Source organism: Impatiens glandulifera, chromosome 7 (genome assembly GCF_907164915.1).
Source record: "Impatiens glandulifera chromosome 7, dImpGla2.1, whole genome shotgun sequence".
Taxonomy (NCBI): Eukaryota; Viridiplantae; Streptophyta; class Magnoliopsida; order Ericales; family Balsaminaceae; genus Impatiens; species Impatiens glandulifera.
This window is the reverse complement of record NC_061868.1, coordinates 4,718,648-4,745,757: the sequence shown is the minus strand read 5'-3', so window position 1 is coordinate 4,745,757 and position 27,110 is coordinate 4,718,648. Positions and strand designations below refer to the sequence as shown.

The 27,110-nt window shown below is 28.3% G+C and overlaps 2 protein-coding genes and 2 non-coding genes across 7 annotated transcripts; all 4 read left to right on the top strand.

Annotated features, from left to right (window-relative positions):
- The first annotated feature begins 1,347 nt into the window (after positions 1-1,347).
- On the top strand, positions 1,348-1,428 carry TRNAL-AAG. Its single transcript has one exon. It is a non-coding gene; the product is annotated as a tRNA-Leu (tRNA).
- Positions 1,429-2,165: 737 nt separating this feature from the next.
- TRNAL-AAG lies at positions 2,166-2,246 on the top strand. Its single transcript has one exon. It is a non-coding gene; the product is annotated as a tRNA-Leu (tRNA).
- Positions 2,247-12,444: 10,198 nt separating this feature from the next.
- LOC124945948 lies at positions 12,445-20,101 on the top strand. Of its 4 annotated transcripts, none has more exons than XM_047486487.1 (12): positions 12,445-12,683; positions 12,809-12,858; positions 13,242-13,361; positions 13,440-13,622; positions 13,713-13,812; positions 13,893-13,902; positions 14,131-14,167; positions 14,993-15,145; positions 15,599-17,675; positions 18,117-19,467; positions 19,568-19,651; positions 19,718-20,101. In XM_047486487.1, exons 3-12 carry the CDS (start codon positions 13,303-13,305, stop codon positions 19,786-19,788), a joined length of 4,125 nt encoding a protein of 1,374 aa, XP_047342443.1. In that variant the 5' UTR covers positions 12,445-12,683; positions 12,809-12,858; positions 13,242-13,302; the 3' UTR covers positions 19,789-20,101. The 4 variants fall into 4 exon arrangements, with proteins under 4 accessions (XP_047342443.1, XP_047342442.1, XP_047342441.1 ...); XM_047486486.1 differs by having other exon boundaries at positions 12,779-12,858; XM_047486485.1 differs by having other exon boundaries at positions 12,445-12,858.
- Positions 20,102-21,006: 905 nt separating this feature from the next.
- Positions 21,007-24,611, top strand: LOC124944952 (peroxisomal (S)-2-hydroxyacid oxidase GLO4). The gene is made up of 13 exons (XM_047485299.1): positions 21,007-21,116; positions 21,398-21,545; positions 21,632-21,756; positions 21,843-21,889; positions 21,963-22,040; positions 22,794-22,918; positions 23,019-23,076; positions 23,598-23,660; positions 23,749-23,818; positions 23,957-24,057; positions 24,118-24,222; positions 24,285-24,457; positions 24,526-24,611. The coding sequence occupies exons 1-13, from the start codon at positions 21,026-21,028 to the stop codon at positions 24,530-24,532; spliced, it is 1,191 nt and encodes a 396-aa protein (XP_047341255.1). The 5' UTR covers positions 21,007-21,025; the 3' UTR covers positions 24,533-24,611.
- Positions 24,612-27,110: the final 2,499 nt, after the last annotated feature.

Below are 27,110 nucleotides of genomic sequence, written 5' to 3'. Positions count from 1 at the left end.
CTTCTTCTTCTTCTTCTTTTTCGTTTCATACAGATCTCTTACTCTTAGATTTAGCTGTATTTCTTACTTTGTGAGCAAGCACTATGATGGAATCACTTATGTGATAAGAGTCTGTCTATGATTGTGGATAATGAGAAAATTTATTGAAATCATCTAGCAGAGTAGTGTAATCATTTATAGAATTATCTTTTATTTAGAATTGTTGCCCACCACATTCTTGATTAAATGCAAAACTTGACCTTGATCCTACAATGGAACTTCATGCTGAAGTTATCCTCATGTAGAGTATGAACAGTCCTATGTTGTTACAAACAATGATTCAAGGGAAAGAACTTGAAATAATGGAATTAAGTTACCCATGAGGTAGGCTGAAAATTGGAAAAGAACAACCAAGGCTGTTAAAATCTCGAGTTGACTCTTAAAATCTTACGATTTTACGATTTCACATTAGGTTAACGAGTCTGTTTTAAGTAAACTCTTAATTAGGTAAACTCTTACGATTTTAAATTTACGATAATAAGATTTTACGATTTTACGAGTTTATAAATAATTTCGATTTTACGATTTTATACGATTTTAAGTTTAGAAAAATAAATTTATATTTAAAAATTAAAAAATAAAGTTATTTTTTATTCAAATAAATTAATTGATATAATTAAAATTTTAAGTATAATTTTTTAATAATATTATTTACTTATTATTATTTTTAATTAATTTTATATTTAAATATATAAAATTTTAAAATTAATTAAGTATAAAATACTTAATTATATATAAATAATAATAATATATATCTATTAATTTTTAAAATTAAACTCTTACGATTTCAAGTAAACTCTAGATTTTACGAGTTTACAATTAGCCAACGATTTTACGTAAACTCTCGATTTTGACAGCCATGAGAACAACCTCCAAATAGAAACCAAAACAACCCAAAAGGCTAAAAGAAATTGTCTCAACAAGTTAAAGAATTCCAAATCTAATGATGATTACTGTTTATTGTCTATATTCAATATGCTTTTCAACATGAAAGGTAACTATTTTAATGTAGTTAAGGAATCTTTAATTTTCATTCCTGGATAGGAACTTTAGACCTCCAAAGAGAATGCAAAATCTTCAAATAATGGATCAAAGAAGACTATTCCTTATATTGTTAAAACTTCTAGACTTGCATGTGTATGCAATCATTCTCAAAACTCGTAAATATTTGTTTTGTTATTCCTTGTATTGTTAGATATCAGTTAATAATCTTTTAGAAGACTAATGTACAATTATTCTATTTTACTACTATTTTGTTTAGTTGTGCATTGCTATATAACAGAAAAGATATAATATAATATTCAACAAGTTGATATGGCCGAGTTGGTCTAAGGCGCCAGATTAAGGTTCTGGTCCGAAAGGGCGTGGGTTCAAATCCCACTGTCAACATATATTTTTTATTTTTTTTTAAGTTATCTACTCATAAACACAACCAAACACTATTCTTCATTGGACTAATTGTGAAAAGGTTGAATATGAATATTTTGAGATGAGCAAAACTTCAACAATAATCATATCATAATTTCATGAACTTGATGAACCAAACACTATTCTTTGGACTAATTGTGAAAAGGTTGAATATGAATATTTTGAGATGAGCAAAACTTCAACAATAATCATATCATAATTTCATGAACTTGATGAACCAAACACTATTCTTCATTGGACTAGTTGTAAAAGGGTGAATATAAAAATTACGGGATGAGTAAAACTTCGTTGATAATTCCATGAACTTGATGAACCAAACATTATTATTCTTTAATTCTCCTTCCTATATAGGAACTATATATCTCCAAGGAGAATACAAAATCTTCAAATCAATGGATCAAATGGACTATTCCTTATATTGTTAGAGCTTCTAAACTTGCATTTGTATTTAGTTATTTAAAAACTCGTAAATATTTGTTTTTCTATTCTTTATATTGTTAGAGGTCTTGGTGTTGGAAAAGAGAAATGGAGTAGAGAACGTAGAATGATAACAGTCAATCATCTCTTAGAAGAGTAATGTACAATTATGTTATTTACTACTTATTTTGTTTAGTTATGCATTGCTATATAAAGTGAAAATATAATTTTAGGATCAAAATGTTGATATGACCGAGAAAATATAATTTTATAATCAAAATGTTGATATGGCCGAGTTGGTCTAAGGCGCCAGATTAAGGTTCTGGTCCGAAAGGGCGTGGGTTCAAATCCCACTGTCAACAAATAATTTTTTCATGCTCTTAGCTGTGATTTATTTTATTTTATTTTTCCAATATTTGAATTAGAAAAGTTATATATACTCGAAAACATAATCAATAACACAACCAAACACTATTCTTCATTCTAGTTGTTAAAGGGGGAATATGAATATTTTTGGGTGAGTGAAATATGGATATAATCAAATCCCACTGTCTACAAATATTTTTTTCATGCTCTTTGCTGTGATTTATTTTATTTTTCCAATATTTGAATTAGAAAAGTTATATATACTCGAAAACATAATCAATAACACAACCAAACACTATTCTTCATTCTAGTTGTTAAAGGGGGAATATGAATATTTTTGGGTGAGTGAAATATGGATATAATCAAATCCCACTGTCTACAAATATTTTTTTCATGCTCTTTGCTGTGATTTATTTTATTTTTCCAATATTTGAATTAGAAAAGTTATATATACTCGAAAACATAATCAATAACACAACCAAACACTATTCTTCATTCTAGTTGTTAAAGGGGGAATATGAATATTTTTGGGTGAGTGAAATATGGATATAGTCATATGGTAATTTTATGAACTTAATCAAGAACACAACCAAACACTATTCTTCATTGGATTAGTTATCAAATTGAGGAATATTTCTAGGTGAGTAAAACTTTGATGATAATCATATGGTAATTCCATAAACTCGATGAACCAAACAATATTCTTTATTCTTTATTGAAGTAGTTAAGGGGAGAATATTTTTGGGTGAACAAAACTTGGATGATAATCAAATGGTAATTCCATGATCTTGATGAACCAAACACTATTATTTATTGGACAAGTTCTTCATTGAACTAGTTGTCAAAGGAGGGATATTTTCGAGTGAGCAAAACTTGGATGAAAATCATATGATAATTCCATGAACTTAATGGACCAAACACTATTCTTTGTTTGACTAGTTTTTCATTGGACTAGTTGTCAATGTGAGAATATTTTTTGGTGATCAAAACTTGGATGATGATCATATGGTAATCAAACACCATCTTCATTGGACTAGTTGATAAAAGTGTTTAAATTTCACATAAGTTGATATGCCCAAGTTGGTTTAAGGCGTCATATTAAGGTCATATTAAGGTTCTGGTCCGAAAATGTGTCAACATGTTTTTTGTAGTCTATACTCTATAGGGTTGATTAATGATGTTTAGTGTTATTTTTTCCAATCACCAATTTGTTAGAAAATTTGTAATGCAAGCTAAACCCGTTCTTTGCAACATCATTTTCAATACTTGTAAAGTAAAATATTGACAAAATCTTTTGAAACATTGATGGAAATTTTATTATACTCAATCCAAACAACATTCTTTGTTATTCCATCCTCATTACCCAATCAACTTCTTCTATTTTTCTGAGAATCTGGTAAGTTTCTTTTTCCTATTTATTTTATGAATTATATATTGTATTCTTTATGTAATATTCTAGTCATCACACAGTTTTAGAAATAGTTTATAGAACTATTTTTGGAATGTTAAAGTTTGTATTCATTCATATATAGAAAATAATGAAACCCCAATTCCACTTCTTTCTTGTTTTATCTTTAGGCAATAACATTCCAAAGATTCATGTAATTTTAGAAATCTACTTCAATTTCAGTACTAGTACTAGTACTAATAATGTTGATCTTATTACAGAAATAGTAGAGAAAATAATGCCTTGATTTACAACAAGATTTGCCAAATCAATGAGGTATGACAAACAATTTTTGTAAAAGTTTATTGTTATTACAAAACTGATATAAAATAATTTAATCAGAATAGTTTCAGAATTATTATTTTGACTTTAACAAAAACTGATAAATAAAAACTCCTAAAAAACAATCTAGTAAACAAACAAAACTTAAATCTATCTATTATTATTGTCACTTTATACATTTGCATAATCCCAAAAATACAGGAGGACTAGACCAAATAAGTTAAGCATATTTGTTCCCATTCATTGGTCTAAAAGGTCTTTTTAGCAACTTGTCCACATTAATGGGCTTTTTTGTTTACTTTTTTTTTAACTTTTCTTTTCTTTATTTTATTCTCTTTTTTTAGGAGTAATATTAAAAACCCTTGAGTTTTTCTTTAAATAATCTTGAAACAAGAATCAGAAAAGATACAAATATTAAAAAGGTACTCTCAATAATTTGGTACAAACAATATAAAAGTGTCATCTTAGTAAGTCATTTATCACCCCAAAAATAATAATGTTAATGTCTAAATAATTATACAAGAAAATCAATCTAAAGAAAAGTCTAAACAAGTATTTTCAATGGTTGTCTTAAGAAAAAGCCTGAAATGTTCCAATAACACATCTGAAATATAAGAATAACCCGAAAAAACGTAAATAAGAACAATGAAAATGAAAATAGACGAAAATCACGAAACAGAACTATCCCTAGTAGAACAAGAATTGGTGGATTTTGGGCTCCAAACTAATGCCAGAGGCTTAAAGTTAATCAAGCTCATTTAGTTAATTTAAGAGCATTAATTCCTAGGGGTTATTAGCTTGTCATGTGAACTACTTATCTCATAACAATTGAGTTATATCCAACCTTCTTGAAAAAAAAATAGATAAGTATTTTTTTTTACATAAAACATTTTCACAGCCTAATAATCTTCAAAAATAAAATAAAATAAATGATTAAGCTTAATTTTATGCAATTAAAAACTCTTAACTCTGGAAAGGAAATGGAGGCATTGTAGATTTGTAGGACAACCAATTAACAGAGATAAGATTTTATGGGCCATATGATCCAAATCAAGTGACTGTACAAATAGCCACAAAAGCTTGTTTTATCTTGTTTTTTTTAGGGTTTGTAAAAAAAATAATTTTTTTAATTAAAAAATAAATTATTTGGTTTTTTAATTAGTTTAATTACTAATTTGTATTTAAAATTTATGTAAAGGTATTTTAATTGAAAAAATGAGTGATTTGAAAAATAATGATGTTCCCATAGTTGTTTCATGTTTTTAAGTTAAAAAAAATTAAGTTATTTGGGTTTTTAATTGGTTGATTATTTTAATATATTTTTTATTTAAATTTTATTAAAATAAATAAGAATATTTTAATTTTTTTATTGATGAATAAATTGATTTAATAGTTGAAAAGATATATAATGAGATGGCTGGATATTAAGTAAAAAATTCAAAAACATTCATATCAAACTAACTCCAAATGAAGATTGGACTAAATAACATAAAAATACTCAATTTATTTAAAATTAATTAAATATATATAAACATCTTACATAATTATATTACATGATAAAAAAAAGTTTATAAATGATAATCCAGATAAGAATAATGATAATAGAGTGTACATTGGTTGTATTTTTAGGGTCTATTGGTTATTTGTAAATTTCAAATCATTAATGTTTTTTTGGTTAATAGAATTTAATTTTTTTTTTTTGTCCATGCGGATATGAAATTCTATCAATTGTCATTTGATGTACAAAGTGAAAGGAAATGAAAAACTAGTCCACAAATGAATATTAGAATTATGGATAAGATGTTATAGAAAATACTTAATTCCTCCACAAATGAACATTGCAACAAGACAAAGTCCAAATATCATTCAATCCAAAATGACATCCCAAAGTGTGTGGCTTGAGCCCATTTCTTGAAATAGTATGATTTGTTCTTCCACCTTATCAAGTCTTCTCCAACAACCTAGACATAAAAGAAGTGTCTCTTTGGCTATAACATCAAAAAATTGATTCATAATATACCTATAATCACGGTTCGATTCCACCTAGAAAGTCTTGTCTTAAATTGAAATGAAAGTCGTGGTTACAAAATGTAATGTTAACTTCCTTCGTTAACTAATTTTTTTTTAATATTAACATGTCACACATAACATCATAAAAAAGTTGATGATAGATTAACTAATGTCTTCATAACAAACATCTTTCCAATAATCTATACACAAATAATACAAAATGTTTTCTAAACAATTCCGAATTGTAATTGATTCTTTTACGATCTTCTACTCATTAAAACTTAGAAGATGCCATGTTGAAACCAACTAGAGCATTCAATATTTTACTTTCTCAACAACCCTTAAGCCTTTTTGACTATTCTTTTTTATTGAAATTCCCCAATAATATTTGGGCATGAAAACATTATTGAAAATTAAAATCTCACTAATATCAAATACCCATCATGTCTTCTATTTCATCACTTGGAACCCTAGATTTGTTTGCATTTTCGACAAGCTTACACATGATATTTTTAGTTATACTTTTCATTCTATTTACATATACAGGTCCTTACTTTTATTGATAGGTACAAACAATACCCTTAATTTTGTAATTACTCAATCCAGATTTTTTTTTTACTAATCCATATATTATTTAAAAATCCTCCATTGAACAAGATCTACCTGCAAAAACAAAAATAAAAGTTTGTCTAGTTTAGATTTTTTTTTAAATCAAATATAATTAAACATTATTTTATCCATTTTTTATTAATTAAATCACTTAATTCATTAATTAAAATATTATCTATTTATTAAAATTATTATTAAACTTTTTTTTAAATAAATTCTGTTTACTATCATTATCCATCAACATATTTTTAATAATCCTGTTATTTTAATTGAAAAAATATTTGATTATTATGTTATTTTATGTTTTAAGTTGAAATTGGTAACGAAGTTGTGTTTGTTTTATAAATTAAAAATTAATAATATTAAAATAACTCAACTCAATTAGAGTAGAATACAAACAACATTCAATTTATAGAGGTCTAGAAATTGGACCACCTGTTTTAGGATATAATATTACTTCTGATTTTAAAAATTTATGTTAATAAAAATCATAATAATTTAAGAAATAATTCAGATAAAGCAAAAGACAAAATCATAGTAATTTAAATAATATTATATCAGATAATATATTATAATCTATTAAACAATGTTATACCACACCCAAAAGAATAATATTTTCAAAATTTTATTTTATCAACTTTAATGGAATTATGATTGTAAACAATATATATATATATATATATATATATATATATATATATATATATATATATATATATATATATATATATATATATATATATATATATTCAAACTCTTATAATCCAATTTTATTTATAGATTGAGGTGGATGACTTGAAATTCATATTAATTTTCAAACAATCCAACATTCCATCAATATATTTATTATTCACTAAATTATTCACAATAAAATATAAATTATATTAAACATTTCAGCCAAATACTTTATTAATATATTTTTCACCAAAAAAAAATAAATCTTGATTTAGTTTAAGAAATCTACATCAAACAATTTTGACAAAAATATTTTCATTTAATATTTTACAATAAATATTTTTCTATTTAAAAAAAAAGAATAAAAAACATTTTCACCATCAACAACCTCAATATTAATAAACATTTAGTATAAAATAATTTTATCTATTATATAATTATCTTTTAAAAAAATGCTTGAATTTTTTTTACTCACTAAAAAAATTATAAAAGAAAAACACAAATAGTCAATTTTGTACCTTTAATTATTTGTTTATATTTCATAGCACAAAATTAATATCAAAATAATAATTATATGATGAGTAATAATATTAAAGTGATAATAATAAATTATATGATTAATATAGTTAAAAATAATTCTTATTTTTAATATTAGTTTTTAAATTTAATCTATTCAAATTTTATAAGCAAGATAACTCGTAAATTACCTGACAGGTTTGTTTTAAAAACAGGTCTACACTATGGTGAGAGGAAAAAACTGTTTTTATATATATATTTATATATATATATATATATATATATTAAATTATATAAATAAAATGTCATATCGCTTATCAAATTTTATATTTATTTAAAATATGAAGTTATATTAGTTTATTTTTTAAAAATTATATATATAATTTTTAATCTTATTTTTTAAAATTTAACCATTTCAAATATTATAAAATTATCAACTCACAGGTTAATAAGCTGACTCATTTACTCTAACAAAAACGGGTAGTGTTTTAAGGTGCGAGTCATTTTTAATCTTATTTTTTTAATTTAATTGTTTAAAATATTATGAGAAGGCAGTCCAACTAGTTTATTTTAAAAAAACGTGTTTTCTTTGTGATGTGAGGACCTTAAAATTTGAGAAAATGGTGTTTATATATATATATATTAAAAAATTATTAAATATATATATAATGTCTCACGTTTTTTATTTTAAAATAAAATTTCACTAGCTTAATTAGTTAAAGTGTTATATTTATATTCTCATATTTAAAAAAAGAAAAAAAAAGTTCTCACTAAATCTAAATAAAAGTTACCTATGAAAAATTAATTAGTAATTATATGTATGAAATTAATTAGTAAATAATACCTGATAAATTCTACAAAATTAAAATTAATAATTAATTATATGTATGAAATTGCATAAATAATTTATAAAAATAAAACTTCTAATAGAAATGATCCAACGGCAATTTATTGAGAATTTTTCCAAAAACGAACTTATTTGAATTTTTTAACGATGACAGTTGTAGTAGAACAAGTCGAGTGAACCAATAAAACAATGTCGGAAAAATCTCTACCAAAGATTTTGAGCGGCAGTTAATATTATCCTTAGCCAATGATGGGTAAGCAACACCGAAAAAGGTAATGTCAAATGAAAATTAACCATATGGTCGAAATAGTGAAAAATTATACAAATCATAGGAGAATACATATAAAAGATCAAATCAAGTAACTTTTTATTGAAAAATAACTCTAAATCTGATTATTTTGTCTCCTTTGCTACTAAGAATGGGACAGACACGGACTCGAAAAATGATCATAAACACAATCAGAGCGTATTAGCAACAAAAGACTCACCAACGATTGAGGGTATTATTCAGACTATAAAAATTCGAGACGAAAAATTCGATTCGACTAAATAGAATGTTGAATCAAACAAAACACAACATCAATTCAAAATTAACTGATGTAAAAAAAACATGGCACCTTCCTATGCTAAAAAAAAATCTAACTTTTTTAAAGTTTATTTTTCTACGGACAAAGAAAATAAAAACCATTCTTATTTATTCATTTTATTCTTCAGTTACAAGATGAATACTTTTATTTATATATATATATATTTTAAAAAATGGATGATACGTTATCATGTGAGAATATAGTAATATGAAAATATGAGTTTATATATATATTATTTTAATTATTACAATTATTCCCAAATTGACATATAATTTTTTTTTTCACTGATACATATATTGTCTTAACACAAATTTTAAAATTTTAAAAATCTATTTTTTTCTTTACAAAGTGGTGTGAATTATTAGGAATTTGAGATGATTTCATAGATACATCCATTTTTATTTATTATATATTATAATGTTTAATTAATAATTATTGGGCTGTAGATTATTATTTATTTAGATATTTATGTGAAAATTAATCATAAGTGAATATATGATTAATTAACTAGTCATATATAAAAATGTAAATATAAATGATTGATTTAAGTGATTTTATAGTTAAAATTTATATAGTATTAAAATTATAAAAATTTATGAAAAGAGTAGTTATTATATATTTTTTTTAGATTAATGACAAGTCGGTTAATGCAAAATGTAGGAAGAATTTGATAATAAGGATAAATTAATATTTAATTGGTGTCTAATAATAAATATAGATTTTGTGCTAGAGGTGATTTAAATTATACACTCATAGTTCTATTACTAATTATATATATACAATTTTTTTAACAAGTATGTCAATTTTCTTTTTTTAATTATTTAATAAGAAATAAAAATAAAAATGACATATTTTATGTTTTAACTATTTTTTTATTTATTTTATATCTTATTTAAAATATTATTCGTTTATTTTTATTATTGAAACTGAGTTGTATTTTATTATCAACCAAGATTTTGGAATAATTTAACATTATTTTGGTTTGTAAGGATACTATAATTAGGGGTGTTCATCGGTTCGGTTTTCGGGTTATTCGAGTTTTCGGTTCGGGTTCTTCGAATTTTTATTTTTTTTAAGCAAATTCGAAAACCGAACCGATTTGAATAAATTCGAATTCGGTTTATTCGAATTCGGTGAATTCGAATTCGGTTCGAATTCGGTCGGATATTCGGTTTAGACCAAATATAAAACATCCATCACCTACCCATAATATAATTTTTTAAAAAAGAGAACAAAATAAATAAGTTATTAAAGAGATCTTATCTACTTAAATTATAAAAAAAATATAAATCACGCAAACTTAGTTTAACGCTAATATATATTCGACAATTAAACGACGAAAGTAAAATAGTGTCGCCGACGACAATATATGGCGGTTGAGAGGCGTTGACAACTAGAGAAATGGGAAAATGAATTAGGGATTATGGATTTAATATAGGGATCTAGTAGGAGGTCCATGATAATTTAATATAAATATGTAATAAGTTATATAATATATAATAAAAATAAATAATAAAAATGAATTCGGTTTTCGGTTTGATTTTCGAGTTGAAACCTAAACTCGAAAACCAAACCGAAAACCGTATTTTAATTCGAATCGGTTTAAAATTCGATTCGAAAACCGAAAATGTATTTCGAATTCGATTTATTCGAATTCGGTGAATTCAAATTCGGTCGGATATTCGGTTCAGACCAAATATTGAACACTCCTAACTATAATATATCAGTGTTATTATACTCTTATTATTTTTTAGAATATACTATCTATAAATGATTTAATTTGATTTCGTTGATAAATTATATATTATTAAAAATAAAGTATTAAAATACTTAAATTTGAAATAAAATATTATTTTAGTTTAATATTAAAGTGGATCATATAATTATTTAAATAATACGACAATATAATATATTATTCACATTTCGAGATATGTTTATTCAAATCAACACTATATTGAGTAGATAAACCTTCAGTCTATTATCATTATATTAATTTTTTAATTTATATAAAAGTTTAGTTATTATTTGTTATGTATTTATATATTTGTCCCGGTTTTTGTCTAGTTAAATAGAAAGATTAAAACTAATTTTGTTTTAAAATCCATTACATTTAAATCACAATTAATTATTAAGCTTGTGATCAATTGTAATTCATTCTAAAATTTAACTACACTTTTGTTACTAGACAAATTTAGTCATAATTTCAAAGGTAACTAATTGCCATCTCATTTAAACTACACTTTTAAATCCAAACACAAATATATTAATCTCTCTAAAAATAAAACGGCAAATTCCTATTAAAATAAGCTACAACCATAGTTTTTTTATAAAAAAAAGAAGTGCAGTTAATCATTAAAAACAACTTAAGCAAATTTGGGAATTTTTTTTGGTTATATACTATATCTTAATAAAGTATTTATTATTGTAGATTAAGTAATAAAAATAATTTTTAAGATATCAAATGTAATGGAATAAATTTTCACTTAATATATTTTAAATGGGAAAGAAAGTTATAACTATTTACATTAAAGAAATAAAAAATATCTTAATGAAGTGATAATTCTTATTAATATTATAATTTTGAAGTATATTTTTTACAATTACCATTATAATTACAAATATTATGATTGAATTGGATAAAATTATCTTAAGTGAAATTTTGATAAAAAAATTATAAATTTTCAGATAATGCTACATTAAATTTGTTAGAAAATATTTTTTTCTTCATTTTTTTTTTGGTTCAAAATGATAAAAGTTTGTTTCCAAAAAAGCTTTAGCTTGTTTTATATTAATATCCCTAGCTTAAATTAATATTAACAAAGTTTTAAAATAGATTTTTTTTTTTAAAATATTTAAGTTAATGTTTTAAATATTAATATAATAATATTTTAGTTCTTAAGACAATTTATCTATGTAATATGGAAAATTAAAAAAATATTAAATTTTGAAAAACAAAATTAATTGACTTGAAGCAAGATTTAAAAGATTTTGTTGTTTAATTTGAAACTTTTAATTCAAAATCCATTGAGAAAGAATTGAAAATAAAATAGAGGGAAGAATATGATGGGTTTTTCAGTAATTTGAATTGATATATTTATTTATTAATTTAATTTTGTTTTCTTTCGCTAAAGGGAACAACAATAGTCAAGTTTTTTTTTAATTCAAAACGAAATCTTTATTCTTTCGCCTTTCATTTCGTCCTAGTTACGATATATGGTGGTAACTCTGAATCAGTAGAGAGAGAAATTATTTAGAGAGAGAATCTAGAGAGAGAAAGAAGAAAAAGTAGAGAGAGAATTCATCTTGAGCCCGGTTGTACTCCCCCACAGGAGTGCTTGGCTCTCTCTCTGTCGACAGCATCGTATTTAGAGAGAGAGAGAGAGCTATTGACGACGATGTATACGAGTTCTGACGAATGCTGCGGTGGTTTCTTCAAAATCAAATAACTACTCAGAGAATTGTAAGAACTCACTTCAACATCTCTCTATTGATTTCATTATTGTGTTTGAAGTTATCGGAAAACAGTTTAGTGAGCGAGCATTAGTCAACTTACAGAAGAAATGTTGTTCTTCATTTGAGATTCAGTTCTTCGATCAGGCTAATCAAACGAGGATCTGCTTACTGGAATAATCGAGGTGAGTTTAATTCCGCATTGCTCCAATTCTATCTGCATTTTACCTAGGGTTTTACTGTCGTTGATTATTTCCGATTCGATGTCATTTTACTTTTATAAGATTCCTTGAGGATTATCTACGGACGTAAACTGGATCTTAACTTCTGTAGTTCTGTAGTTCTGCTTAGGTTCAGATCCCGTTTGATCTGGTTCGAACTGTTCTGGAGTGAGTTATCGTTCTGATTCGCTGTTTACCGTAACTCGTACTTGAGTTTTAGTGTTGTCGTTTTCTGTTTTTTGATGAGGAATTGAACTCTTTCTGAGTAATTCGCTGTTATTTACCATATTTGTACTAGCTCAACCTGTAGGATGATGATTACGGTTGCTGAATTTTGAATTTTACAGGTGAAAATTGCATACATGAAAGGTGAACATAATAAGTAGATTTTTCTAGCATTGGAGAAAAATGAAATCGGACACGATTCTTGATTACGCAGTTTTCCAGTTGTCTCCAAAGCGGTCGAGGTAAGGGTTATAGATTTTTCATTGTTGTGAAAGTGAACTGGTTTGTACACGGAATTTTAATTACACTTCTCTTGGCAGATGTGAATTATTCGTTTCTAGTGGTGGAAGGACTGAGAAACTCGCATCAGGATTATTAAAACCCTTTGTGACTCATTTGAAAGTTGCAGAAGAACAAGTAGCATCTGCAGGCAACTCAATTAGGCTTGAAGTGAAAGGAAGCAATTCTTCTGAAACATGGTTCAACAAAGCAACACTTGAGAGGTGATAAAATTTGTTTATATTTAAGTCTACCAAGTCTCACACGGTTGTTTCTTAGGGTTTAAACGCAAAAGATATTTTTAATTTCGCCAGGTTTGTGCGATTTGTTAGTACTCCTGAAGTTTTGGAATTAGTTAATACACTCGATGCAGAAATGTCTCAGCTGGAAGCAGCTCGGAGGATATATGCTCAGGTTAAACACAAATTATACACAAAGTAATGCGATTAGTTAACTACTTAGCTGCCATCTCAAATTCTTTTCTCTGGTTTCAGGGATCAGGAGGTGAGATTTTCTGCTGCTATAACAATTGTGTAGATTTGTGGCTGATTTGGAATCTTTTGTTGCTTGAGATCTGTCTATAATTTCAGAAGACAGAGTTCCCATTTACTGTAGCGCTAAGATTGATTGGATTCCTTATTACGCCTGTTCATATTAATTCATTTTTTTTGGTTCAGCTTATGTTTTTTTTTATGATTTTCATTTAATTACTTTCCTTATGTTACTATCCAGGTGGGGATGGTCTCACAGAAGCTGCTGATGCAACAAAGTAACACCTTCACTCTTTTTTTTTCTTTCCTTTCCTTCTGGTGTCTTGTTTCATATGCTATATGATAATGGGCCCAAGGCTAATGCCCCAAGAGTATTAATTAGAGCTTGTTTGATGACGTGTTTATTTGAAATCTAGGTTATGAAATCAAAATCTTGTTTGATGAAAAAATGAGTTAATTGGAATTATTTGGGTTAAATTACTAAAATTATCTCATTGTATTTAATATTTAAAGTTATAAAAAATATAGCAGGGGCAATTTTTTTCTTTTATGAATGATTTGATTGATGATGGGATAAAGGGTTATTTGTAAAAGAATCAAAATAAACCCACATCAAACAAGCTCTTAGTTTGTTTGTTAGAGTTTGTTAGTATAAGAGTAACCATCTTTTAGGTCATTTCAATCACTGGGAGGTTTCATTAGCTTAAAAAAGTCACAGGAAATAAAAGGTATTAGATATTGTTTGATATGGGATTTTGAATAACCCCGTTTGTTGTAAGTTATTAAAAATTAGGTTATTTGGGGTTATTTGAGTAAAAAGACGTTAGGGGTATAAATAATGAATAAATAAAATTTTAAAATGGAGCTAATTTAGTATTTTGGATGATGATTTAAATAATGTGCTTGTAGATTAGATAGTGGATTGATTGTTTTAAATAATTCAAAATAACCCACATCAATCAAGACACTAGTTTTTCCTCAGTGGAAGTGGTTGAAGATCAATGTGTTTCTGTGTTCTATTTTTATGAAATGATTTGTTACTTTAGCCTCTGCTTCTATGTTAATTCTATTTAATACTAATTGTATTTTCATTTCCTTTGTAGAAAGGAACTTTTAAGGGCTATTGATGTACGGCTTGATGCAGTTAAGAAGGATTTGACAACTGCTTGTTCTCGAGCTGCATCGGCGGGTTTTACTCCTGACACAATTTCAGAACTTCAGCTATTTGCGCATCAATTTGAGGGCACTCGCTTGCAGTAAGGACTCTAGACATCCTTATTTGTTTCTCCTTGTTTACAATGTCAGAAGTATGCTCTTTTTCATGGACATACTCATGTAAGAAAGTTCTTTGCATAAGGGTTGGTTTATTCTCTTTTTCTTTTTGGATTGAGAGCTGTTTTGGTATTATTTTTTGTCATGCTGATCATGATGAGAAAAAAAAATGATTTTTCAACCATTCACTCTTGATTTTGAAAAAAAAGACTTTATCATTATCAATATTTACAATTTTTATGTTTGCCATAAATCAAAATAATCTTGAAATGATCCAAAAAATTATCTAATCATGATGGAAAAAAACAAATTATACAAAATGAATAAAAGCCATCATGATTGATTTTTTTTTTATACCAAATAGGCTTGTTAATTTTTCATTTTTGCATCTGTATTCTTATATTTTGCTAATACAAGAAGAATATTCTTCATTGCAGTGAGGCATGTAATAAATTCAGATTGCTGTGCGAGAGGAGGTTAGACCTTATTGGTCCCTTTAAGGTTGGAACAGAAGATCAAGCTGTCCGATCTTCTTATGGATCAGACATGTCAATTGATGAAGACCACAATGAAGAATTCTCCAGAGGTCCCAGTCGGCTACAACATTCAACAAATAATCAGCAGCCGACTTCTGCGGAAGCAGATTCCATTGAACAACATGATGAAATGGAGAAAGCAAAGGCCTCATGGCAATCCAAAAAGTCACTGTCCGCCCCATTACGACGTAGCGAGGACTCAAGCATCAATAGGGATGAAAGTAAAGATAAGGACAGTCTTTCTGAGGCAGAAAAGGGAGAGGATAAGTCTCCTCAACTTCAAGCCTTTCAGAGCAGTCATCCTGCAAGGCGTCTTAGTGTTCAGGATCGAATCAACATGTTCGAGAACAAGCAAAAAGAGACTTCTGGTAGCAAACCAGCTGTTGTGAAGCCAGTTGAGCTTAGGAGATTATCCTCTGATGTCTCATCAGCTCCAGCTTCTGTTGAGAAGAGTGTTTTAAGAAGATGGAGTGGTGCGAGTGACATGAGTATAGACTTGAGTAGTGAAAAGAAAGAAATGGAAAGCCCCCTCCCTACACCATCATCTTCTTCCGTTTCTCAAAGCAAAGATGAGGAAAGCAAGAATATGACTGGCATGGTGATTTTGGATCAGTCGAAGAATAAGATGACTTCAGGTAGAGAAAACCCTGGCACCGAGGAAGGAATTGCTCCTAAGATGCTTCCTTCTTTTAATTCAGAAGAGACTTCTTCATTGAACAAGTTTATATCTACAGTTGAAAGAGGTGAATCATGTAGGATACAGTCCAAGTCCTCTTCGACCAGATTTGATGATAGGAGCTCTAAGGATCAGGTAGTAGCCCAAACCACACCCGGATCTTTGCGTGTTGGTGGAGAAGAGCAGTATGCTTCTACAAATCAAGGGAAATTCGACTGTTCAATTTCTACAGAGAGCAAGATTACCGAGTTCAAGGACCAACCTAAAAAAGTGCTACTACCTCCCTGTGAACCATATCAGCATTCAGATGGTGAGTTTGAGAACACAGTGGAAGATGATGACCAAGGAGGCCCGCTAGTTTCTGAATTCAAGGCCTCCAGTAAGAAATCTACAGGATACACTCAGTTGGAAGGTGGTTCAGGATTTACATTAAACCAAGATTCTGCAATCCGTTTTAAGAAGACTGAGGGTGATCCTTTGCCTACTGATTCACATTCAAGATACTTGGGAGAAGCTGAGGATATGGGAAAGGGTATAGTATCGTCTGATAAACAACCTGTCAATTTTACCAAGAAGGCATTCCAAAAAAGGGTATCTTCTTCGGAGCAGTTGAAGATGATAACTAGTGCCAGGGGGGATGAAGTCACCTTCAATTCTGGAAATACTAAGTCCAATAAAATGGCTTTGGATGATGAGGATGAATATGACTCTGTACAAAAACCATCTGGAGAACAACTTCAGAGAGTTAGACAGACGAAAGGTAACCAAGAACTTAATGACGAGCTGAAAATGAAAGCAAATGAACTGGAAAAGCTTTTTGCTGAGCATAAGCTTCGTGCCACAGGTGACCAGCCCAATTCTGCACGGCGAACTAAACCTGCTCAGAAAGAACAATCAAGTAACTCTCTTTACGGAAAAGCAACAGTTCAAAGTTCTCCAGTCCAATTGCCTGATTTGGGCAGCATGTCTATATTTTCTACGCCAACAAAATTGTCAGGACAGGACGGTGTTGACACTTTGAAGCAAAATACTTCCGGGCTTGATCTTTCAGAGGATTCTAAAGGAAAATTCTATGAACGGTATATGCAGAAAAGAGATAGCAAACTTAGGGAAGAATGGAGTACCAAAAGGGTAGAGAAGGAAGCTAAAATGAAGGCTATGAATGACAGCCTTGACCAGAATAGGGCTGAAATGACCAAATTTTCAGGTTATGTGGATAAACAGGATCCAACATTTAGTGCTCGTCGACGTGCAGAGAGAGTTAGGTCCTTTGGTACACGTTCATCTGGAAAGGCAGAGCAGGTAATTTGCTTTTTCCTATATTTCTTGCGAAAGGTTCTGATTTGTTTCTTAGGTCTTCAATACAACTTCATCTGGAAGGGGAGGGTGATACAATACCAGTTATAATAGATGGAATTGTATGAAAAGATACAAGAATAGGGATGAAAGGCTCAAAAGAACAGCCTAATGGCTTAGATGAGAAGAAAACCGGACAATTAAGATAGTTGTTATTATTTATGGTACTAGACTAATAACTGAAAATATCTAGTCATTTAACCCAAATAAACACTTTTTCATCAATTATTTTTTCTTTTTAAGTCGGATTGTATCAAACAAACTCGTGCTTTGTAATTGTGTTTCGTGCAAAAATACTTTTACATTTTATAAATTTCAGATTTCTTGTAGCTGAAAATTTGAGCTTCTGCTATCTCCAACTGATCATTAGAAGGATTTTTTTCGCAGTCCCAAGTAGATCTTGAGCAGAATGAAGATGAAGAATATCTATCTGAATTTGCTGAAGACAAACCTTTTAGTTTTGATAGGTCTCTTGCTGATGCATCTACCGGTGACGGTGCTTCTAGAAGCATCCCAGGAAGGAAGCTTCAACCTGGTCGGAATTTATCTTCCACTCTCGCCCGTGCATCAGTTACAAAGTTTGCTAACAAACCTCAAAACTCTAGCTCCCAAAAACGTAGATTGCCATCTGCGAATCCACTCGCACAATCAGTTCCCAATTTCTCCGAATTAAGGAAGGAAAATGCAAGGCCTTCACCTGGAGCTACAAAAGCAATCAGGCCACAAGCTAAAAGTTCTACCCGCAAAAATATCAATGAAGATAGACGGCCACACTCTACTAGAATGAATTCAGCCGGCCCTGCTGAGTTCGACTCCTCCCTTCTGAATTCAGGCGGAGCTGTGTTGACGCCACTCAAATTCGAAAAAGATCATTCTGACCATCTTACCCAGGACAAAATTAAAAAGGATACAGAGACAAAGCCTTTCCTCAGGAAAGGTACTGGAATCGGTGCTGGAATTGGTGTAGCGAAGGTGAAGTCTTTGAAAACATCGGAGTCTGTGGACAATGAAGAAGAGTTGGATAATAATGAAGCTTCAACAGATGTGGATCATGTGGAGAAAGATGAAGAAGATGAAGAAGAAGAAGGGTCAGACAGTATGGTGATTGAGGATGATCTAGATGATCTTGATGGTATTAATAATAATGATAATATTGTAAAGCCTAGATTGAGTCAGGACACAACAAGCAAGTCGGTTAATTCTGAATCAGAAAGTGGCGATGATGTTAAACTTACTCATGTGACTGATATGCCCTCTGCTTTGATATCAAGTTCACACGTTTACAGTTCGATGCAAAACTCTCCCGGTGAAAGCCCTTTGTCATGGAATGCGTATGCTGATGTTGATGCATATGCAGACTCTCCTATTGGAAGTCCGGCTTCATGGAATTCGCGATCCCTTAGTCAAGCTGAGGCTGATGCGGCTAGAATGAGGAAGAAATGGGGTAATGCACAAAAGCCTATTATTCTCGGTAATTCCTCCAATAACAATAATCATTCGAAGAAGGATGTGACAAAAGGATTTAAAAGATTACTGAAGTTTGGTAGGAAGAGTCGCGGAACAGATAGTTTGGCTGATTGGATTTCCGCAACTACTTCTGAAGGCGACGATGATACTGAAGATGGACGAGATCTTGCTAACCGTTCATCAGATGATCTGAGGAAGTCCAGAATGGGCTTCTCACATGGCCATCCTTCTGATGACAGCTTGAATGAAGGCGAGCTTTACCATGAACAAGGTAACTTCTGTTTAAGCTATTAATTGTTGGTTTTTAATGGGGATTTCAAATCTAATTCATGCCCGGCTACTAAAACGTCAATAAATTTTCTTTAAAATAGTAGGAAACAGTTCTATCCCAGCAGCACCTTCTGGGAATTTTAAGATGAGGGGAGAAGAACACTTATCTGGAAGCTCAATTAAAGGTATTAAGTGGTAATAAATGAGAATTCAATAGTAAATATAATTCTTATTCGTGTTTTTGTTAACAGCTTCGAGATCGTTCTTTTCTTTATCGTCGTTCCGAAGCAAAGGGAGCAGCAGCGAGTCGAAGCACAGGTGATGGTTGTCGGGTTTGTTTGTTATCACGATGAATAACAAGAGTTGTTTATTGAAGTAATGATTATAAGTAAATGCTTTTTATTTCTTGTATATTTAGTGGAGTGAAAAAAAACAACCTGCCCATGACCGGAATGTTTAAAATTTTGGTAGAAAAAAAAATGGCATTCTTTTATCATCTATTGTTTTATGTTGTATAAACTAGACATTCGGTGATGTATATTAGAAACTCCACATTGTTGTTATTTACTCTTGAGTAAGTGAGACAGATTATTATTTTTTTTGCTTTAATATTAGGATGATAGCATTTTTACAACTATTCTCCCTTGCTTGCTATGACTTTTTAATTATTTTAACCATATATATAAATAATCAGATTTGACATAATTTTGTCTGGATGGCACTAATTTACAGGTAAAATCAAATTTTATTATTGCTAGAATATTTTATAGAGATTAATTTGACACTGGAGGATTGGTTTGTTCGATCTTTTCTAACTAATAGTTATGGAACTCAAATGAGTTTATATTTAAAGTCACCTTAAACAAATTTTAAAATTATTAAAATTTTAGTTTTTTTAAAATTTGTCATAGTGATTAACATTTAGATTCTCATTTAATTTTGACTTTTTTAGATGTTATTTGGTATTATTTATAAATTAATATTTTATATATAACTCATTTTTTAATTTTAATAATGAGAAATTGTAAATTCAAACTAAGATTATATATTATATTCTATTTTGGTAGGAAATTCAATTCTTCTTCTTTCTCAATATAATAATATACATTTGAAATCATACTCATATATCATTGTACTATTAAGAATTTATTAAATTATTGGTAAGTTTAAGTAAAACAATTGCTGAAGATAAAAAAATGTCATGTTCTTGGGACTTGTGTAAATAGGGTTTTAAGACTTATCTATCGAATATTAAAATATAGATCACTGACTATAAAATTGCGATTCGCACAGTGAAAGTGAAGGAACTCTTTGTTATACAAGCGGTTATACAAAAGATCTGATTATTATACAAAAGGGATTTCGTCGACTCAAGTTCCCTTTGTATAACAACGAATTTCACTGTGCAAGTCGCGATTTTCAGAGAGCGGTAACATTTATTATTTCTCTAAAATGTATGTATATATATATATTTTGATATTTATTATTTTAATATAATACTGTTCTAAAAAAAAATGTTCCCAATCATTGATAAAGAAAACGACAATGAAAAATGTATAATGAGATTGGAAAAGGGAGAGAGAGTGAGTGATCGTAATCGCCTGTTCTTCATTTTGATTCAAACACGATACGATCTTCATCGATTATCAGGTTATTAATTATCTAGTTCTAGTTGTTAAACTTATCAATTCTTCAAAGCACTCGATCATCAGTCTTCATTAGTCTCACTAATTGTTTACTTCTTCGCTTTAAGTTTACAATCATTCAATTTCCATTAAATCAAACTAAATCTACAATATCAAGCTTTAAAAATTCTCCAGATCGATAACCTTTATGTTTGTTTCCTTTGAGGCGGAATTCAAATTGATTAGAATTACATGATAGATAGAAAGAAACAATCCGACTAAAATTTCCTCATCTATGCATAAAAGAAAAAATGACAGGTGAACCAGTGAATGTGAATGAGTTTCAAGAACTAGCAAAACAATCCCTTCCAAAGATGTATTATGATTTCTATACCGGAGGTTCTGAGGATCAATACACACTGAAACAGAATGTTCAAGCCTTTAGCAGAATCATGTAATTATATAATAATAACTCTCCTTCATTATTGTTATTGTTCAGTTAACATGTTTTCAGAATTAGTTCTTCCTTTTCTTTCTCAGTATTCGCCCGAGAATTCTCGTAGATGTTAGCAGAATAGATATGTCAACTACGATATTAGGTTATAATACTTCATCTCCGATTATGATTGCTCCAACTGGTTTACATAAATTGGCTCATCCTGAAGGTATGTAATTATGGCCTATTTGGAAATGGAAACACTTTCTTCAATAGCTCCTCTTCATTATACATATGGATGTTTTCCTTTTTCAGGAGAGGTTGCAACTGCAAGAGCTGCAGCAGCTTGTAACACAATAATGGTGCTCATAATTTGAACTGAATCTGCTTCATTTTTGTTTTTCTTATTCAATTAATGAAATGTGATTATTGTAGGCTTTATCGTTCACGTCAACCTGCACAGTGGAAGAAGTAGCTTTGAGCTGCAATGCTGTTCGGTTTTTCCAGTTATATGTATACCTCTATCCCTCATTCTCTTATTACACCTTTTTTTATCCTACATACTTCATGTTTGAAAATTATTTTTATTTATTACAAAATCAAGAAACTCTCAAAACATTTTAAATTTGAATTTAGGTTACATATTAGTATATTAACTTGTGTGTGCATATGTGCGGATATATGTGATATGCATTTTCTATTAGAGAATATATTGTGTATTTTGTATTGAAATATATTGTTTTTGAAAGTTGGGGAACTTTTCATTTATACACGAAAGGTGCGAAGGACACACTTTGCGTGGGGAAAACAAATCAGATACAATCCAAATTGTGACATTAATTGCCTGTCACAACTCACAAGTTAATCAAAACATAACAAAGCAATAACATCAAAAGAGAGCAAATGGGACATAAAAACAATGAAAAAAAAATCATCTAGAACATCAATGAAAAAGAGAAAGGGTCTCTAGTCCATAAGGTTGAGTTTCTCAAAAGACCCAAGCTCAATGTAGATCTGAATGTCCTTTACTATGATCCCATTGGATCTTTGGTTTTGCTATCATACTGAGATATATTGTTAGATAACAAATTCACATAAGTTTGTTATGTGATGCTAACGAGAATAACTTACCACTGAACTACTTAGGCATGATTGGTCAAATCTCGTTAATTCTTGTGTTCCCTAATTTATTTGTACATGTAAGTGTTTGTATGTGATTGCCTCAAATATATTTTAAAGAAATTTGTTCTTAATGCCTTACTGTAGATTTACAAGAGACATGACATATCAGCTCTGATGGTGCAAAGGGCCGAAAGAAATGGGTTCAAGGCTATCATCCTTACTGTTGACACTCCTAGACTCGGCCGGAGGGAAGCAGACATAAAGAACAAGTGAAGCCTTTTAATATATCTTCCCTTTTCTCTCATTATTTCTGCATATTTTTCAAGAAATTTGTTCATCTACTGATAAGAATGTATACTATGTGGACAGAATGATCGCGCCTCAGCTGAAGAACTTGGAAGGCCTCTTATCGACTGAATCAGATTCTGTGAGTGGAAAATATTGTGTTCATTTACACATGTTTTGTGTACATATATCTGTGACTAGGTAACTAATAGTAGTTAGTATAAGGGTAGTATGGTAATTAGTAGAGTAAGTATCTGTTTGGAGTAATGAATGAAAATAGTTGTTAAATCTGGATAATCTCTCACAGGCATAGGTCATTCTTAGTCTCACCTGCAATTCTTCTACAACCCTAGATTTCTAGGCTGGTATGTAATAATATCTCATCAAATATGTTATTCTGTTTCATGTTGAGCCTATTTGTAAATTGGTATTTTGTTAAATGCACAATCACATTCCCATTGGACATCGCCAATGTCAGCATTTTTGTGATTTGTTGTTTCGTTTGGTATAAGATTGTTTTCTTTAACATAACAAATAGGCCCATTAAGTAGGCTTAACCATTGTCTTTCCATTATTTATTTCATGATGATACTGTCATACTGATACTTATTGTGTAGATACAAAAAGTTTTCTCTAACAATGTCAAAATCATTTATTTGATAGGATGATGGTTCAAAACTTGAAGCGTATGCGTCTAAAACTCTAGATCCCTCTCTGTGTTGGAAGGTACAACTTGCTCATTTGACGGTTTTGACAACAAGTTGACTGCACTTTAACATTTATTTTTGTTCTCGTGGTGTAAAAATTTGTGTAGGACATAGAATGGTTACGATCCATTACAAGCTTACCAATTCTGATAAAGGGTGTGTTGACAGCTCAAGATGGTAAGTCATGTTGTTCATCCTATTTGTTGTTTCATTTGGTATTCAGACTTTTTTCTCTGATCATGATCGCTGTTAAGTTTACAACAAAACAACCCATTTTGTCTCATGATTCACATTTCATACATACAATTTGTACAGCAATTAAAGCGGTTGAAGTTGGAGTTGATGGACTTATTGTCTCTAATCATGGAGGACGACAATTAGATTTTGTTCCAGCAAGTATTGATGTTCTTGAAGAGGTGTGATTGTTATATATTTTCTTTTCTTTGGGGGGAAAATAATAAAGCTTCAATGATCAGGTGGTTAATGCTGTTGGAGGGAAAGTCCCGGTTCTCTTTGATGGAGGAGTAAGGCGAGGAACTGATGTTTTCAAGGCATTGGCTCTTGGTGCAAAAGCTGTATTGGTAAATTCAAATCTCAAACTGTGTAAATTTATAAAGATCAAATGATCATCTTTCGTTTTCAGGTTGGAAGGCCAATTTTGTATGGATTGGCAGCAAAGGGTGAAAATGGTGTTAAAAGAGTAGTTGAAATGCTAAAGAATGAACTTGAGCTAACCATGGCCTTGTCTGGTTGTCCTACTCTAAAAGACATTACTAGGAATCATGTGAAGACATACCTTGACAGACTCAATTGCAGGTTCTAGTTTGATTTTGACTTATTTGAATCATTATTTTCAAATAACTTTGTTTGTTTGTTTGATGTAGGTTATGAAAAATCCAACCTAAAAACCCAAAAATGTCAGCTTATTAACTTGGCCAATTGTAAAAACAATATGTTTAAATAAAGTAATGATGGTAATTAAAAACCGACCCGATGGTAACCGATTGGAGCGAATTTTTCCCACTTTTAACGGGATTGGGGGCGAGATGGTAATATTATTGTATATGTATTTTATATTACTATATGAATAATATAATTTGTATTATATAATTTGTATAATCTAAGTAAGTGGTTATCATTAATAGAAAAAAAATATATAATTATTTTCTCTACATCTATTCTACCTAACCAATCAAATTAGTTTTTAAGTAAAATATGACAAAATTGTCATTAATGTTTCTTCTTTTCTAGGTTTAACCTTAAATATCTTTTTTGGACTATTCAGAGTAAATATTTGTTAAATAAAATCAAACTTCTCATCTTGATAAATTATATATGTTAAATTCTATATTCAATTAAAAAATAGACAAGAATAATAATAAATGTTTATGAATTACACATTTAACTGTTTATTTAAATACCCATAATTTTACAAAGTTATTTTGACAAGTACAAAGATTATAAGTTTACTGGTTCTTCTTAAGTTTGAACTATTTGTATAGTTATTTTATTTAAATATATTATTTATTTATACTGTTTAAATTAAATTACAATATATATGTAATAATTCTTTAGATTGCTTAAGTTATGATTGACATTTTTTCCTTAAAAATGATGAATATTAATTGAAAAACAATTATAAAATAAAATATAACAACTTTGAAATATAAATATTTTCGTCTTATTCAACGTAACAAATTTGAAGTAAAGTTAATTTTATTTCATTACTTGTATAAAAAAAATCATTATTACTTGTAATCAAGACAGTTAAAATCTCGAGTTAACTCTTAAAATCTTACGATTTTACCATTTCACATTAGGTTAACGAGTCTGATTTTAAGTAAACTCTTAAATAGGTAAACTTTTACGATTTTAAATTTACGATAATAAGATTTTACGAGTTTATAAATAATTTCGATTTTATGATTTTATTTTTAAAAATAAATAAATTTATAATTAAAATTAAAAAAATAAAATTATTATTTATTTAAATAAATAAATTAATATAATTAATCTTATAAGTAAATTTTTTATAGTGTTATTTACTCATTATTATTTTTTAATTAATTTTATATTAAAATATATAATTTCTTAAAATTGGATAAGTATAAAATACTTAAATATATATGTATAAATAATAATAATATATAACTATTATTTTTTCAAATTAAACTCTTACGATTTTATGTAAACTCTAAATTTTACGAGTTTACAACTGAGTAACGATTTTACACAAATTCTCGATTTTGACCGTCTTACTTGTAATCATCTATTCATTAACAATGATTCAATTATTATAAATATTATTCTGTCATTTATTAAGCTTAAATAAGATAATCACAATGGAAAATTATTAAAGCTTAAATTTTCTATCAAATAAATACATAAATAACAATTTTGAAGTATATAAATATACTTTTGTCTTATTCAAACTAAACACTTAAATAAATAAGTCCGGAATATTTTATTATGAGTAATTATATCATTTGGAATCTACATGATATTATTAAAAATTTATATTTATAATATTTTATAAAATATCTACTTAAGAACGATAATTAGAAGGTTGACTGTATAAGGTCATGTTAACCATCCTGATAATATAACTCTGAAAACAATTATTTATTTTTTATTTAAATTAAATTAAATTAAATTATAATACATATAATAACTCTTTTAATTTTTATTTCCTTAAAAAGAACTAACATTACAATTTTGAAATATACATATTTTCGTCTTATTCTAATTGTAAATTCTGACTGAAAGTTAATTATTATATATTCTTGAATTTCCTTGCAAATTATATGATTGTTTATTTAATATTTATCTCATTTTAGATTTTATAAAAAAAAAAAAGTAACAGCAACAAAACAATATTTGTATATTTGCTGTAATCATCTATTCCTTAACAATAATACAATCATTATAAACTTTGTTTTTTTTATTTATTAAGCTTAAATAAGATAATTACATTTTTGAAGTATATAAATATACATTTGTCTTATTCAAAATAACAAAATAAGTAAATTAGTGTTACATATTTCACTTTGAGTAATTATATATTTTTGAATGTAGTTAGAAACCACTTTATTATTATTATTTTTTATATTTATTTCAGTTTAGATTTTATTAACACAAGTTATAATAGAGTAATTTATAAAATCTCTACTTACAAACCATTGTTGTGACAATGTAAAGTCGTGTTAAACACCCTATTAATAACTTAATACATACTCTTAAGTAAAATTATTTATTTTATAGCTAAAATTAAATTATAATATACATAATTATTTAGATTGCTCATGCATTGTGATTTTGACATTTTTTTCAAAAGTAACCAATTCAAGAGTGAATTAATAACTTATTTCATATTTTACTTGAGGAATTATATATTCTTGAATCTCCTTTCAAACTATTTTATCATTTTTTTTGTATGTTTCTCACATCTTAAATTTTATAAACAAAAGTA

Excerpts from the sequence above, each read along its gene's own strand:
- LOC124945948 (XM_047486487.1), top strand. The coding sequence starts at position 13,303 with ATGAAATCGGACACGATTCTTGATTACGCAGTTTTCCAGTTGTCTCCA. Across the intron at positions 15,146-15,598 it reads TTTGAGGGCACTCGCTTGCA|TGAGGCATGTAATAAATTCA; the intron begins GTAAGGACTCTA and ends TCTTCATTGCAG. Across the intron at positions 19,652-19,717 it reads ATCTGGAAGCTCAATTAAAG|CTTCGAGATCGTTCTTTTCT; the intron begins GTATTAAGTGGT and ends TTTTGTTAACAG.
- LOC124944952 (XM_047485299.1), top strand. The coding sequence starts at position 21,026 with ATGAGATTGGAAAAGGGAGAGAGAGTGAGTGATCGTAATCGCCTGTTC. Across the intron at positions 21,117-21,397 it reads CGATCTTCATCGATTATCAG|AAAAAATGACAGGTGAACCA; the intron begins GTTATTAATTAT and ends TATGCATAAAAG. Across the intron at positions 24,223-24,284 it reads TTGGTGCAAAAGCTGTATTG|GTTGGAAGGCCAATTTTGTA; the intron begins GTAAATTCAAAT and ends TTTCGTTTTCAG.